We start from the raw sequence: 17,531 nt of genomic DNA, 5'->3' as shown, positions 1-17,531 counted from the left end.
ATCTTAGAGGGGGACTCTGTTCACTATTGTTTGTGATATATATCCATGTTATTGACTGTAATTTATTTTCATTACTGTTTAGTATTCTATTGTATGGCTATAGCACAATTTATTTATGTGCGCAGCCATTGCTAATTATTTGGACAAATTTTGTTTGAGTAAATTTTGTTATGAGTAATGTTGCTCTGATTGTTTTTATGTATGATTAATGTTTATGTATGTAGGTACTTCATTTGGGTATATAGCTAGGAGTGAAAGTGCTGGATCATATGGTGTGCCTATGTTTAATTTTAGTAGATAATGTTATATAGTTTTCAGGGTGTTTTTTTTCAATATATATTCCAGTTAGCAGAGTGTAAGAGAGTTCCTGTTGTTTCACCTTCTTATCAACATTGTTGTCAGTCTTCACAATTTTAGCCATTCTAAAAGATTGCTTGATGGCTAATGAAATTGAGCATCTTTTCTTATGTTTATTGGCAGTTTATGTATTATTCATGTATTTGCTGTTGTGAATTACTGGTGAAAGTTATTTGCCTACTTTTCTATTGAGTTGTCTTTTTCCTTAATGATATATAAGAATTTAAGTGTTCTGGACATGAGTCATTTGTTAAATATGTTTTAATATCTTTTCATTCTGTGACTTGCCTTTTCACGTGTTTGATGATGTCTTTTTAAGTTTTCCATCTTCCTTACTGTGCTCCCCACCCGACATGGCCATCAGATTCTGCCAGTTATGTCTTTTAAATATCTCTTATATCTCTTCTCCATTCCTTTCATCGGTGCCTTAATACAAGCCCTCATTACTCATGGCCTGGATCATAGATCATATTTCTTCTAATCCACTTTCAATTGCTCTATAGAGTGACTTTTCTAAAATTTAAATCTTGCTCATACCATTTTCTGCTTAAAATCTTCTCATGGTATATAGCATAAAGGCCAAACCTCAAGAGCTTGCTTCTGCCTTTTCTCTAGGTCTTGTTTAGAGTTTACTTCATGTTTCTACCCCAGGATGAAGCCTTTCCTGACTTCACTCCGTGGTTCTTTCCCATATTCTTTTTAAAAGAAAGAAATGTGATGATCTTCACCACAGCCACAATTATTAAGACGACTTCTAGCAGTTTATTTCTAAATCTCTTGGCTGAGTAGTACTTTCAGTTTGCTTTTGTTGTACCACCCAACTTTGTCACAGATCTGTTTCTTTCTCAGGCTCTTCCCTCTGCCAGTCACTTACGTATTGGTGTTCTGACCTCAGCTCTCTTATCTCCATCTATTCTCCATGGGTGAACTCATCAACTCTGATGGCCTTAATGCCATTTTGTTTGTATATGACTTCTAGATTTTTATTTCCAGAGTTTCCCTTGAACTCCAGATATCTGTTATAATGTCCATGGGTATTGCTCCATGGATGTTCCATAGGCATTAAAAGCTCAATAAGCTTAAAATGCCCAAACCAAGCTCTTTTTCCCAATCCCCCAAACCTGATTCTCTATTTTCTTTGAACATCCCCCTCAGGTGGGCCTGCCTAACAGGCACTTCCAAAACAACCTAAGTCTGGGAAGCCTTCCCCCTACTTGATCACTTTCTTCTTTGTTTTCCATTTTAATACTCCTACCAAGCATTTTATCTGCCTCCCCCCAACACCCAGAAGACTAAAAGCACCTTGAAGGCTTTATATTGCTGTCCTGCACAATGCCTAGCATAAACAGTTGCCTGAGAGTGCTTCCAAACAAAACATACCTTAAATCAAATTTATCTTTTTGCTTCTCTCCTAATTTTCTTAAGATGACTTAGCTTTCACAGTTGATGATAGTACCATCTTTTTAGTTAAGTTAGTCATGTTTAATTCATTTCTTTTTCTGTCACTTCTGCTAGTAGTTGGTTTCTAAGTCCATGGCTGTTCTTCCTATTTCATTTACTTAGTTTTGATCAGGTTCCTATCTTCTCTTCACCAGACTATTGTAACCACTATTTAATGTTTTACCTGTCTTGAGGTTTTGTCCCATATGTCTTTGATATTGCTACTGGAATCATTTTTCTCAAGTACAGGTGATCATCTCTTGGTTTAGTAACCTTCTGTTGTTCTTTTCCTGCAGGGTAAAGTCCAATTTATTTTCATAAATTCAGTGGCAGTCTCCACAAAGTGATCTAGCATGTCCCCAAGCTTATCACAGAAACATATCCTTAAGCACTGGCCTTAGCAGACTGCACACCGGAGTTAATCTCATGTGTACTACCTGTATTGCCTTTTTCTCCATCTTGGGGCTGGGGGTAGAGAAGACAGTGCTGTAGACAGAGGAATGTGGAAACCTAGGTTTAAACCTGCTTTTAACAATTATTATCTAATGTCCTTGGAAAAACTTCTTTACGATTCAGTAGCATAGTATATGCCATTGGTACACATTGTCTCCTTCCTCTTCCAGCCCTTCTCCAAATCACAATTAGAATTTATCATTCTCATTTGTACAGAGCACAACTGTTTTTCTCTTATAGCACTTAATGTCTTCTACCTTATATAATGTTTATTTGTATATATCTTATCATTCTTCTCTACACATGCTTTTTAAGGACTGATAACTGTGATTTATTACACTTAACTGAGTTGAATTTTCCAACCTTAGGTGAAGGATTTGCTTTGTTTAATCTATACTATGTCATTTAGTTTCTAAGTGACTGGGATATGATTTGGAATATGATTTTTTGGACCAAGAACTACAAAGACCAGTTTATAAAAACTCACCTACTTAGTTGGAAAATTAGGAGAGTGATGCATTTGTCCTGAAGTTACATATAACTCTTTTAGGAATTTAAAACTATAATTTTAATGTCTTTAGATTAATACTAAGAAAAAATACTATTGCCTGAGTGATTGTTTTTCTTTACAGCCGGTTGCTGAACCAATTCCCATCTGTAGTTTCTGCCTTGGCACAAAAGAACAAAACCGAGAAAAGAAGCCCGAGGAACTCATCTCCTGTGCTGACTGTGGCAACAGTGGTATGTGGCCCCTCTGTTTTTTCTAACACATGCTGTCAGGCAAGAGGGAAGTATATTTTACTAAGTTTGTATTCTTGATCATATTTTAATTTGATCCTGGTTTTAGGTAGCTTAGATGAGCTTCTAGACAAGGGAGGGGTTTAAATGTGTAGTTGAAATATTTTATTCAGTTAATTTAATTCAGATCTCAGTTGTGTTTTTTTTCAAATAAAACACTTTCCATAAACTTTCCCCCCATTGATCTTTATATTTCACTGTCAAACATCTGTTCAAATTATAGCAATCAGTTGGAAGTTATTGCTTTTTTTTTTAACATGATCACTACTTATCTTTCTTGATTTATGCCTCAGGCTGAATAGAACCAGGATGATAACAGATTTGTTTTTCTTGATAGAAACCTACATATGTCACATTGGGAAGTGGAATGTTGACATTGCATTTTAGTGAGCTGTGTGAAATTCTGGGCTTTAAAACAAATTCTGCAAAGAGTCTTCTAGTTTGTCAATTCCAGAGACACTCTTGGTCTACATTTTAAGAACTTAAAAGGCTTTGCAGGAAGGCAAAAATCAGCATTATTTTTGATCACTCGCTTAATTTTCAGTGTTTTATATTTGTTTCAGAAATCAGAAAACACACTAGATACATCAAGAGGAAAGGAATTTTACAGTACAATCAGGTATTTGTGAAATTGTTGGAAGGGCTGAAAGAGGAAAGCTATAGGCTGGGCTTTAAGGACTGATTCTTGGGACACTGCAGAATTGCCCTACCAAGGGAGTCAGTATATCTGCCTCCTTTGAAAGAAGTGGAAGTGGGAGGCTACTGCAGAACCATTGAGTTTTGTAGTTGAATATGGAAATGCTGAATTTGGCTATCATCACAACTGCCTCTGTGTAGCCTTGAAGGCGAGGAGTAGATCAGCGTTTTCATGACTTCACTTATTGTTAAAAAACAGTCAGTATGAAAAGGAAGACGGTCTTTGTTTCATTTCTGCCTTTCAAAAATCATTAAAACACATTCAGTTAGTAGAATTTTGCTCATATCTAAAGCCTAGCCACAAAAGAGTCAAGGGAATTTAGTTTTTAGCTTTTCAGTGTTTATGGATAAGAAGGCATTAGAAGAAGGTGAAAAGGTATCTTACATAGTAGATGACCATATACATACAGCATAGTATCATAAACAGAAATGCATTCTGGATGAATTTCACAGTTAAATATAAACCATAACAGATAAGGTTAAAGTAGAGTAACATGCCATACAAAGCAGTGATTGCCAAACTATATTTTAGTAATGGAACCCTTCAGAAATCTATGGGCACCAAATATATGAAACAGATGAACATGTATTGGGTAGGTGAGGTGGGAATGAAGTGGGGCTGGGTGAGGGGTAGTGTGTGATAGCCCTGCCTATTAAGAAGCGTTATATTTGAGGTGGTCTCTGAGTTTGTGTAAGATAGAGAAGAATGCAGTTTGAAAACTTACTGTAGAGGGAACTTCTAAAGAACTAGTAGAATAAATGTTAGTTATCTATTGCTGTAGAAAAACAATTACTCCAAACTTAGAAGCTAAACGTAATGATAATTTTTTTAAATTTCAAGTTTTTTTGTGTGTAAGCCTACCCAGGGCAGGCTTACCTGGGTAGTTTTGACTTGAGACTTTCCATGAGTGTGGTAATCAAGATTTCAGCTGGGCTTCAGTCATCTGAAGGCTTCCTTGATGAATCACTTAACTGGCTCTCAAGTTAATGCTTCCAGTTAACAGGAGGTCTTAGTTCTTTGTCACATGGACCTTTTCACAGGCCACATACGTGTCCATAACATGGCAGCAGGAGTCTCCCAAACAAGCATCTAAGAGAGAGAGAGCAAGGTGGAATCTGCAATATCTTTTCTAACTTTGTCTTAGAACTCACACTGTCATTTCTGCAGCATCCTATTGGTTACACAGATCAGCCATGTTCATTGTGCTAGAAAAGAATATGAATGGACATTCTTACCAGGAGGCAAGAATGATTGGAGGTCAGTTTGGGCCTGGCTGTCCCACTAACCAAAGAAGAAAAGTATGAACATAGTCAAATACATGGAATTTGATATTTTTTGAAATTGAGAACTAAAGTGTCCAAATTTGTTTTAGAAAAGCAAGAATTGTTTGGAGAAAATAATTGCATTAAATATGGCAAAGACTCAAAACCTATAAAGTATATATTTCTAAGCATAAAGTCCAAGGGACAGAGCCTATAACAGTTTATAGAGAGGGAAAGTTAATAGTTGAGCATATAAAAACGTTTTATCAAATAATAATAGGAATGCACACCAAAGCAGCAGTGAAATGTCAATTCATAGCTGTTATAATAATAAAACTTGCATTATAAGAAAACCCACGCCTAGAGCTGCTGAAGTTGTGGTAAAACCTTTGTGTTTTGCAGTCGGCACTGGATCTGTCACAGGGCTTGTAGCTCGGCCGGGCGGTGCATTTTTACTTTTCAAGCAAAAAAAATATTTCGTTTTGCTTACCATCTCCACTTTCAGGCGTTTGTCATAAGGTATTCATTTAAAAGAAGGAAAGACTGTAAACACGAAATAATTTGTTTAAGCATTCTAACTTTTATGGGTAGTAATTCAAGTATTTAACAATAAGGAAATTGGTCAGGTAGGTTATAGTGTGCGAACACAGTGGAATATAATCCATTTAAGGAATACAAATAGAAAGCTTATTTGAATACAATAATGAAGAAAAGCAAAACAAAACTATATATAGCCTATAATTAAAACCATGAAAGTGCTTTTAGCTAGTTTAAACAGGAAAAGTAGAATGTGAAAATGGCTGTTCTAGGATGATGGGATTTTTTACATCTCTTCTTCCATTTTCTTTTAGTGTTAGTGATATGTTGATGATACACTTCTTACCACCTCATAGCAGAAGCTGTTATTTGGGCATAGAAAAGAGAGAAGAGAAAATAATTTAACTAGTTTTTGTCTCACCAGTAATACTAACAACAACAGCAACCACCACCACCACCAAATTTTAGAGGAGAGAAACACATTTTTCCAGAGTTGAGGGCAAATTGGCCACTCTGAATTTTTAAAAAATATTTTTATATTTTAGAGAGAGGGCTGGGGGTGGGAGGAGAGAGAGAAACATCGATTGTCTGCCTTCTGCATAGGCCCCAACTGGGGATCAAACCCGCAACTTAGGTATGTGCCTTGAGCAGGAGTTGAACTGAAGACCTTTCTGAGTACAGGACTGTGCCCCAACCAACTGAGCCACACTGGCCAAGGCTCTACTCTCAATTTTTGAGAATCATATTGATACTAACTTGTGGAAGAGGAAACACGGTTTTTCTGTGATTGTTCTGTTCACAATAGAAATACTGCTTATATTTTAGTTTTAGCCTGAGTGCCTTAAACCATGAACAACATATTCACTTTAAATTATGGGATTTTTATTATATATATTTTTAGTTATAAAAGTAACATGTTACTGTTAAAAAAACTGAGAGCTTAGAAGGGTGTACAATGAAATATAAAGTCCTTCAAAGTGTTTGTAGCTCCATATCCTACCATGTTATAATTCTATAGTTTTTGTGTATTCTTTTAGAAATGGCCTGGGCATGTTATGTATTCATAAACATACAAGCATGTGTATACACATAATGCTTTAATGTAGGCTTAATAAGAATTTGGAATTTGTCAAGTTTTTAATAATCAACTTTGTGGAGTGTGCACTAAATCCTATTTCGTGTTAATAAAACCGAATTGGAATATAGTAAGTCTTGATGAGACATGTATGGCAAGCTTCCAAGAACATCCTTTTTTCTTAGATATGTATTTTAATTTAAGGTATTGACCTTTTCTACATTATTCCTTTAATACAGTTACAAAATGATTAATCATTTCTGTTTTGAATTTTTCTCTTTTTAGGTCACCCATCCTGTTTAAAGTTTTCCGCTGAACTAACGGTTAGAGTGAAGGCCTTACGGTGGCAGTGCATCGAGTGTAAGACCTGCAGCTCCTGTCGAGATCAGGGCAAAAATGCAGTGAGTGTCCCCACCTTCCGAAGCGAATATCTCGTTTAGACCTAGAATGTACAACTGGTGTGACCCTCTTAGTATGTTTGACTATTTTTTAGTCGCTCAATCCAGCGAAATTTAGAACAGTATCCTCTTTAAATCATATATTGTTAGTTTAGTATACTTGCTAATTGAGACCTGGATTATTTCTAGGTAGTTTCTAAAGCCCCTTAATCACACATGTGCAGAGAGACCGAGCTATTTCAAAACATTACTCCGAAATTGTTAGAGTGGTATGGAGGCATTCATTTAGTACTAGTTCGTATATTAATTACAATTGTCCTTTTTTATTATTAAAACAGGCTAAAGTTAGCTGTATCAGATTATTGGATAAACTCGAAAGTAATGACACTAGTTCTTATTAAAGATCAGATGAAGCAAACAAAACTCAAAACTGTTTGCTAACTTAGACTACCCATTTACATAATACAAGTTAAGGAAACTTTTACTATTATAATAGCTCATTTCCTTTCTGATACCGTTGAAGCTTCCTGCATTTTATGAAGTCATGATCCTGATATGTTTCTCTTTCATAAGCGTAAGCAGAGCTGTCCTTTCTCTTTTTTTAGGATAACATGCTCTTTTGTGATTCCTGTGACCGAGGTTTTCACATGGAGTGTTGTGATCCACCACTCACCCGGATGCCAAAAGGTGACAAATACTTTCTGAAATCAAAGTGGCAATATTAGTGAAAGCACCTTTTATCTATGTTAAAATGAAGAGTAATTTGCATCTTTTTACTTGGCATTGTGTAAGTAGGGAGAAAGCTTTCACCTTAAAGGTAGGAACAGTCTTTCTTTTAGGCATCCTGACATTCTTTCTTTTTTAGATAGATAGATAGATAGATAGATAGATAGATAGATAGATAGATAGATTCTTAGAGAGAGGGGAAGGGAAGGAGAAAGAGAGGGAGAGAAACATCAATGTGTGGTTGCTTCTTGTGTGCCCCCTACTGGGGACCTGGCCTGCAAACCAGGCATGTGCCCTGACCGGGAATCAAACTGGTGACCCTTTGGTTGTAGGTTGGTGCTCAGTCCACTGAGCCACACCAGCCAGGGTAGCTCCTGACATTCTTATGTGATATGGATTTATTATTACTCTCCTTTCTTTTCAATATCTAAGCACCCATGGAGGATGAAGTGGTTCGTTTATAAATATTTGCCAGTCCTATAGTTAGAGGAGAAAATGCTTGCCATATGTAATATTTTGAAATATCTTTTTCTTTAAAAGAAGAAATGAAATTGTATTAGGTCATGTTGATTATATCATGGCTCATCACTTTTGAGGGATCTAGAGCTATTAGAGTCTCTGGTTTATTGAAAACTTACTATTATTATGATATTCTTTTTTAGAAAATACTTTGCAAACAAACAAGTGCCCAAATCATAGTATACAGTGTAATGTTACTCAGCTCTCTGAGTCCTGTTAGGACGGTTGCCTGTCTTTGGACTTCCATCCTATCATATGCTTATAATTTCTTAAAAAAATACAGAGTCCTATGCTTTGTTTTATCACAGATTTCATTTTCATCTCTGATTTTATGATCTATAGGTTTCTTAAGTAAGATGTTTATAGGATTTTTAAAAAATATTTTTTATTTATTTATCTTTAGAGGGGAAGGGAAGGAGAGAAGGAGAGAAACATCAATGTATGGTTGCCTCTTGTGAGTCCCCTGCTGGGAACTGGCCTGCAACCCAGGCATGTGCCCTGACTGGGAATCGTGTTTATAGGATTTTTGATGTCTGTTTGGAAAAAAATGTTCTGTTGTTGGAAAAGGACTTAGGTTATAACCAAGTTATTCTACTTTAGGATCTTACTTGAGTCCCTTTTATGCCACTCTATTGATTGTTACCTTTTGAAAAGTCTTAAATTTGTACGTATTGGCAGATAAATGCCCCCTTTCCTTCCTTCCCCATTTGCTTGAAATCTGGTCAAAAGGCTCCCTGAGAATCCTTCAAGATAAGAAAGATTTTCTTAGGATTTTATTCCTATGTATTTAATGCCTACAAAAGAAATTTTATAGCAGTGTAAAGCAGGAAACATGTTAAAACAACTTCAGACTTACAGAAAAGTGGTAAAAGTAGTGTAGAGAGTTCTCATTGACCCTTTAGCCAGCTTCCCCTATTGACATTCTACAAAACCATAGTACATTTATTGAAACCAGGAAACTAATATTGGTTTGATATGATTAACTAATCTGCAGGCCTTATTTGAATTTTCTGATCTGGAATCTAATCCAGAATCTCACATTACATTTAGTTGTTATATTTCTTTAGTCTCTTCCAGACTGTGTTAATTCCTCAGACTTTGTCTTTCCTGACCTTGACACTTTTGAAGAGTGCTTGCTGGTTAATTATTTTGTAGAAAGTCCCTCCATTTGGGTTTGTCTCTCGCTTTATCATGATTAGATTGAGGTTTTGAGGTTCAACAAGAGCCCCACAAAAGTAACGCTCTGTCCTTGTCAGTGCATTATAATGGTGTTACACCTGTATGTGTCCCTGCGAATAGTATTAACGTCAATCACTTGGTTGCACTGAAGAAACCTTAAGTTATCCCTCTTCTTCACCCACAAACTTTAGCGTGTAGCAATTGCTAAATTTATGCATTGCACCAATTTTTACTGTGATGTTTGATAATGGTGATTTTTCTATTTTTATCATTCCTTCTATATTTATTAATTGGAATTTTGTGGGGAAAAGCTATTTCTTTCTCCCATTTATTTGTTTAATTAATTTATATCATCATGGACTCATCACATTTATTTTATTCTGTGGGTTTTAACTCACTGCTGTGATTATTTTCTGTTTTGCTCACTTTGACCCAGATTTGACTATTGGGAGCTCCTTCAAATTGGTTCCTGTGTCCTTTTGGTATGCCTTCATCATCTTCTGAGCACTTCTTGATTTTCTAGCATCACAGGATGTTCTAGGTTATCTTGTATTTTCCCTGCGCTAGTCATTACTCTAGGGCAGGGGTGTCAAACTCATTTTCACCAGAAAATGAGTGAAAACACAGCAACAGAAGGGGTGTCAAATACAGCCACATCTACCTCGCAGTTGCCTTCAAAGGGCCAAATGTAATTTTAGGGCTGTATAAATAAATGTAACTACTTCTTATCTAGGGGCAAGGAGGTTGGTGCTGCCGCCAGGTAGAAACAAGGTTCTGGGGTGGCTCAAACAAGATGGAGGGCTGGATTCAGCTTAGGGACCTTGTGTTTGCCACCTGTGCTCTATGAAATCCTGGTGTCTTTTCTTGTATAATGGTAATTAGAAACTAGTATCTGGGTGCTAGGTATAGAGCAGAGATTTTTAACTGAGGATCAGTGGATTCCAGCCATGTGTGGGCCTCAGATATTTGTGAATCTCTTTTAGTTTTCGTTGAATTTTGTGTGTATATGTTTTCATGCTTATTTTTCTGGGTGGCTTTCATCAGATTTTCAAATGAGAATCCTTGATCTGAAAGAGGTTAAGAACTCTTGACAGGGTATCCGAACTCTTTCAGTGTGTTTACATCGATTGTGCTTTTATGTGGAATGCTCTCTCTTTATAGGCATGTGGATATGTCAAATATGTCGACCTAGGAAAAAAGGACGAAAACTTCTACAGAAGAAGGCGGCACAGATAAAACGGCGCTATGCTAATCCAATAGGACGTCCAAAAAACAGGTTAAAGAAACAAAACACGGTGTAAGTTGTACTTGTGGCAAGGTGAGGGGAGAAAAGGATAGGGCCTTCTCTGTAGTGTAGGATTCCCTTGTTTGCTTTATGGAAAAAATTTCAGTGGTTATAACTGGCACTTTTATATAATAATAATGACTAACATTTATTAATCTCTTAACAGAGTGCTAAGGCGCTTTCTAACTGCTTTACGTGCTGTGTTAAATCATGTAGCTCTCCCAGCAACCCAGTGAAGCGCAGGGGCTATGTTCACTCTTACTTTTTAAAGGTGGAAACTACAGCGTGGAGAGATTAACTCGTACAAGTTTGTAGTAAAATATTGAGCTGGAGGATTAAAGCCCATGTAGTCTGGCACCGATGCCTGCCTCTTAACTATCGCCTTATATAAAAATAAGAAAGAAAGAATCGTGTTACTATAGCACTTCACAGATCTCCTGATATTAGTCTGATTAATTTATTTCTATTAGATATACAAATGACTAGATAGTTTCTATTGTTGAAGTCATAGCTAAGTGTCATTTTTATGTCCTATGGTAAAATAATGCAAGGTTTTGATCTATTAGCAGAAATCAGGATATAATTATCCCTTAGGGACTAGGAAACTGGTCTGTGTCTGGAGGAGGTGGGGCAAGATTCCATAGCTAATTCTACCTGTTTTTTTTTTAAGTGTCTTTAAGGTAATTTACTTTAGATGATATGTAAAATATCTTTAGGCCTGTAAATCTCTCTTTATTCTAAAAAAACTTTACTTACCTGTTCTATATTTAAGACTATCTTAAAGGTGATATATCTGAAATGAATGGGGAACAGCATATTGAAATATACAGAACCCAGCATTGTTGTAGTTTATATTTTAAATCTTAAGTCAGCTTTAATTTTTCTGTGAAATGATCTTTTGATTCCTCACTTTCAGAGAGTAACCCATCCTTGTGTTTAAAGGTAAAAGTATCAGTCTGAGTTGGTACAGAGATCACAGGACTTTGTACCTGGAAGGATCTTACTTGCTCTCTGGTCCAGCTCTCATTTTACAGATGAAGACTGATACTTAGAGAGAATGTGACTTGTTCAAGATGTACAGCTAGTAAGTGACAGAATTATGACTCAAATGTGCCTTCTGACTCCTGGCCCAGGAGTCATTTCACTGTAAATTAACTAGGCTTCTTGGAAAGAATTTTTAATTTATGAATAACTTTATTATTCTGTGCTAATTTACTTCTTTTTAAAAAATTTGTTTTGTGAGAGAAAGAGAAAATGAAAGAAACATCATTTTTGTTGTTCGACTCATCTATGCATTCGTTGGTTGATTCTTGTGTGTGCTCTGATGGGTTGTAAAACCCACAACCTTGGCGTATCAGGATGATGCTCTAACCAACCGAGATACCTGGCCAGGGCCAAATTACTTGTAAATTAATAATTTTAAGTAATATTACTTCTAGTTCATATAATATTTATAGTTTATGAAATATTCTTAATGATACAGATTTTTAAATAAAGCTCTAGGTTATTTACTAATTATATGTTACATATTAAACAGAAACCTTATACAGATTTCTTTTTAATAGTTACCCTTTTTCCTGTTTGATTCTTTAGATCAAAAGGTCCCTTCAGCAAAGTTCGGACTGGCCCTGGAAGGGGTCGGAAACGTAAAATCACACTCTCCAGCCAATCAGCCTCATCATCAGAAGAAGGATATTTAGAGCGAATAGATGGCTTGGACTTCTGCAGCGATAGCAGCGCTTCCTTGAAATTCAACAAGAAAACCAAAGGGCTCATTGATGGCCTTACCAAATTCTTCACCCCTTCCCCTGACGGGCGGAAACCACGAGGGGAAGTGGTGGACTACTCTGAGCAATACAGAATCCGGAAAAAGGGCAACAGGAAAACGAGCACTTCAGACTGGCCCGCAGGTAAAAGGGTGTTCGCCTAGAAGCAGAAGGTGTTCCTAAAGTGTGTTATTGGGAATAACACTGGTTATCTGGAATAGATTCGTAGTTGGGAATTGGTTCTGGAATATAAGGATGTACCAACCATACATATTTAATCATAATAAGGTGATAACTACAGCAAGAATTTAGAAGCTAGACATGAAGTTTCAGATTGGACACGTAGGGGCTTTTAGACAGAAGAAGGTGCTTGTTTGGCAGAACAGCCAATAGTCTGCCTACAGAAATTTGGGCTATAATCTTGAATCAAGGGTAACTTGACATTTGATAAATTTTGAAATCATGTGATGAGCATCATTATGCTTATTTCCTGCCAGAAGGAAATAGGAAAGAGTAAGGGAGGACAAAATGCTCTTGATTTAAACATGAGAGGAGTATATGCAAATAAAAGATCATTGATTTTTCTACTTCAAATCTTGGCAAATAGAGTTGTGATTATTTTTAAATGGCTTATACTGCGCAGGGGTTGGGGGGAGAAGAGAGAGAACCATAGCTTCAGACCATTTACTTATGTAGTAGGCTGAATTCTGTACTTTTCAGAGAAGAGCACATCTATTGAGAAGACTTAATAGTATACCAGGTGACTCCAGTCAGAGGAGAGAATTTTGATTAGCTGCTCAGATAGTTAAAGCTTAAACTAGCCTTATTGCTCAAGTGCTTTGAGTTTAGAGAAAAACCCTGTGAAGAAAGTAGAAATGGTTCTGAGGAAAGTAGAAGAATGAGAATGGACATTTTGGATCCCAAGCCTCTTTTGTCTCGTATGCAGTAAGGGATTTTAAATCCCTTCTGTTTTCCTCCCCTGATCGTCCTGTTGGTGATGGTGTTCACTGCTTCCATGCTCTTGCTTACATAAGTGGGTGATTTGTCCAGTGCAGAAGAGAAAGTTCTCATCATTGTCAGGTCTCCCTTGATCGATCAGCTTTTCACCAGAGTGGCAATCAACTAATTACTCCTTTAGCATTTAAGTACTTTTCATGCCTTTATCGGTATGCAGACTATAGATAAGCTCCAGTTTGATCATGTTTATCGGAGAAGATAAGCCCATTTAGGTTGAGCTTAGATGGAAAGAAACTCAGAAAGCAGATCTTAATGAAAGGCATTCTTGAATTAACCATTCCATTGTGGATGGATTATTAGAACAATCTACTGGAAAGCTTCAGAAATAGAAATTATTAGAGCAAATGTATAAAGTATACAGAGAACCAATATTGAGCTTTAGGCATTAGTGTGAACTTCTGCTTTAATTTTCTCTGTCATTTTATGAGTTTTAGAGTTTAAGGAGCAGTCTTCACACCATCTGATGACAAACTACCACTGAGTGCTGTACTATATCTGTGCCTGCATCTACCTGTGTTGTACACTAGGGGGCGTTAAAGTCTCATAGTATCTTTAGATTACATTTTTTTTTTTTTCACTTTGGGAATATTGTGAACAGTGAGGCCTTGTCCCTTTTCTTATACTAAATGAATAACAGACAGCCTATATGTGCAGTTGATGTGAAAAGAACTGTCTCACTAATTGGTCTTTTCAGCCACCCTCATACAGAGAAGAAATGCTGATGACACTATCAGCAGCGTCATCTTCAAATGCAAAGTATAATGATCTACGTGGTCCCCCAGTACTCTTTTTACTAATTTCTTTGTCCATTTGAGGAAGATGCATCATTCAGTGGGTTGGTTATTAAAACTTTTCATACTTAATCAGAGGATTATCGTCTGTGATCCTCAGTTTTGTGGAGCTGGTACTTTAAAAGGCACCCTGAATGTGAAGGGGGTTGGTGCTGCTTGACATCAGTTAAGGGTCGCTATTTCAAAGGTTATCTTTATGCTGAGATAAGAATGTACTGGCCTTATAATAATTGCAGGATCACTGGGAAGTTTAAAATGAGCCAATTTTCCTTGGTTTCCTCTTAGGTGATGAAAATTGTGTCTTAACAAACTTTTCCCATACTACCAAGGAATGAAAAAACAGTATTTGGATGTTATGTAAAACTTACACTCAAAGTATTATATTCATACTATTTTAAAATAAATTTTATACTTCTTAGACCCTTTCCTGTTCTGCTTTTGTATGTATTGGGTTGGCCAAAAAGTTCGTGTGGTATTTTCCTTGAAATAAAAGACACATTTATCATTTTTCACCAATAACTTTATTGAGTTGGATATTTTGGTATGTCGGCTCTCTCCCACATGGTATAAAGTTGGTTGTTCTCAGTTAATGTCTCAGTTTGATCACTGTCAATTTCAACTGACCTACCTGACTGCGGAGCATCTTCCAGCAAGAAAACTCCAACACAGAACTTCACAAACAACTTTTGACATATTTGATCAGTCACAGTACCTTCTCCATACACTGCATAAATATATTTTTTGCATTGAAGTTGTATTTTTACCTTTCTTTTTAAAAATTCTTTTAATGCCCTGGCTGCTGTGCCTCAGTGGATTGAGTGCCAGCCTGCAAACCAGACGGTTACTGGGTTTTTTAAAAGACTTTGTTTATTTATCTTTAGAGGGGAAGGGAAGGAGAGAGAGAGAGAGAAATATCAATGTATGGTTGCCTCTCGTGTGTTCCCAGCTGGGCACTGACCTGCAACCCAGGCATGTGCCCTGACTGGGAATCGAACTGCAGTCCTTTGGTTCGCAGGCCCATACTCAATCCACTGAGCTACACCAGCCAGGGCTATTTTGACCTTTCTTGAAATAATAAAGCATAATATGCCTAAAATGTTACATGTTTTCTTTCATCTTCTATATTAAAATGACTGCAAAATAATTCACCCATTTTGATAATTTTTGTTTCAAATGCACGCTGATATGACAGCTGTCACAGTGCAAACCTAACAATTGATTCAAGTGAAGTCAAAGACAACTAAGTGGCACTAGAGCTATCTTACGGAAAAACCAAATGTACTTTTTGGCCAACACAATATTATAGTATGTTAAAATGTAATTTCTTTTTAATGAAGTTTAAATTTAGTTATGTAGTATTTTTAAGAAGACAGTTCAGGGTTTTTATTACAAGGTTGATATAACATGTATACCTTGTATGTTTTTTATTGACTAGTATCTTTCTAGGAGTTAGTTTAATGCTATCCTCTTCTCTGTCATATAAAATGATAACATATAAGATGGGGGTCTCCTAACCAAAGCAGAGGCTTCTGAAATTTTTTCTAGATAATATACTAAACTAAGGAGAGTATTAATAATGTGTGAACCCTTTCTTTATGTGCAGACAATCAGGATGGCTGGGATGGCAAACAAGAAAATGAGGAGCGGCTTTTTGGGAGCCAAGAAATCATGACTGAGAAAGACATGGAATTATTTCGTGACATCCAGGAACAAGCACTGCAGGTAAAGTTGGCTGTTTGGATAGGACAGTCAGATCATTTGTTTATGGGTGAGAGAGAGAGGATTAATTGTGTTGTAGATAGAGCAGTAACAGCAATTGATCCATCTGATCTGGGAATATTCTGCTATGTTTCTTCTCTGCAAAATTATTTTTCTTCTGTAAGTCAGGACTTGGGTGTTTATTATAATTGTAGTGGAAATAGCAGGATCAGATTTGCATTAGAAATTGTTTTTCCTTGGCCACCATATTAAGAATGGATTAGATTTAGGTAAGAGTAGAAGCAGGGAAACTAATTTTGAATGGTCTAGCTGAAAGAAACTGACAACTAGAGAGGTGGCAGTGGAAAGGGGAGTGAGGTAGATGGATTTAGAATATATTTTAGAGATGAACTTAGTGGTACTTGGTGGTAGGTTCTGTGTAATTTGAAAGAGTAAGAGGTCACCAAGGATGGCTCCTTGGTTCTCTGACTTATATGTAATTATATGGGTTGTAGCCAACAGGAAAACTGCTGTTGATTAGATTAGAAGATGTTTTGAATAATGAAAGCATTCATAAAGATAATGAGCTAAGTCATTTTCATAGCCTCCGCATGGCGAGTAGAAACTGCTTCAACCTTTGTTTCAAAACTTTTGAATAAAGATTTTATTAGCGTCTTAGACAGTCTTACAGTTTACCATTAAGGGATAAATGATAACAGAATTAATATTTGGAACCCATCTAACCAACAACCCATCATCTATTGAGTGCCTCTTTTGTTATAAAAACTATGCCCAGTATAGGGGCTATATGAGTAAAATACAGAGTTTGTAATTTGGTAGGAATTCAAAACAGCAAACCCAGTACTTGTGCATAGTGATTATCTTGTGTAATTAAATTTCTTGTGATATATTTCTAATTCAAGAGTTATTTAAATGCTTAGCAAGATTTTTATCAAAAAGGGTCATTCATATTGGCTTTGACTTTTTGTTTTTATTTCAGGAGAAATAAGGATATAGTTTGCCTGGTACTATGTTCTGTTGTTTCCTATATAAGGTACACTTTATAAAAAAGAAACCCTGGAAAGAAAAATAGAAGCATAAAAACTACTAGCATAGGCTTCTGTTCTGGAATTTTATTTTAACAATGACCTTAGGAGTCCGGAGCAAATATTTTTTCTTTCTTTCTTTCTTTCTTTTTTTTTATTGATTATACCATTACAGTTGTTCTATTCCCCCCCTTCATTCCCCTCCACCCGCAAACTTCCTCCCCCACGATTCTCCCCCCCCTTAGTTTATGACCACGTGTCTCAAGTTCTTTAGATTCTATATTTCCCCTACTATTCTTGCCCTCCCCCCATCTATTTTCTACCGACTGTCTATGCTATTTTCTGTACCTTCTCCTCGCTTCTCCTCCTCCTACTCCCCTGTTGCTAACCCTCCATGTGTTCTTCATTTCTATGGTTCCACTCCTGATCTAGCTGTCCTCTTGGTTTGCTTTTGTTTTAGGTGTGGTTGTTAATAACTGTGAGTTTG

General features: G+C 36.4%; 1 protein-coding gene across 2 annotated transcripts in view; it reads left to right on the top strand.

Annotated features, from left to right (window-relative positions):
- Positions 1-17,531, top strand: part of KAT6A (lysine acetyltransferase 6A) — a 122,768-nt gene that overhangs the window by 66,361 nt on the left and 38,876 nt on the right. Inside the window, exons 3-8 of one of the 2 annotated variants that reach the window (XM_037055456.1) lie at positions 2,883-2,991; positions 6,905-7,020; positions 7,623-7,704; positions 10,603-10,717; positions 12,320-12,636; positions 15,904-16,022. In XM_037055456.1, coding sequence (XP_036911351.1) covers positions 2,883-2,991; positions 6,905-7,020; positions 7,623-7,704; positions 10,603-10,717; positions 12,320-12,636; positions 15,904-16,022 — 858 coding nt within the window. Of the gene's footprint in view, positions 1-2,882; positions 2,992-6,904; positions 7,021-7,622; positions 7,705-10,602; positions 10,739-12,319; positions 12,637-15,903; positions 16,023-17,531 lie in introns of both variants that reach the window. The other variant, XM_037055455.1, reaches the window with a different exon arrangement.

This window comes from Sturnira hondurensis, unplaced genomic scaffold (genome assembly GCF_014824575.4).
Source record: "Sturnira hondurensis isolate 20B ecotype Veracruz unplaced genomic scaffold, ASM1482457v3 Scaffold0008640, whole genome shotgun sequence".
Lineage (NCBI taxonomy): Eukaryota > Metazoa > Chordata > Mammalia > Chiroptera > Phyllostomidae > Sturnira > Sturnira hondurensis.
The sequence above is the reverse complement of the archived record's forward strand: the minus strand, read 5'-3'. Positions and strand labels throughout refer to the sequence as shown.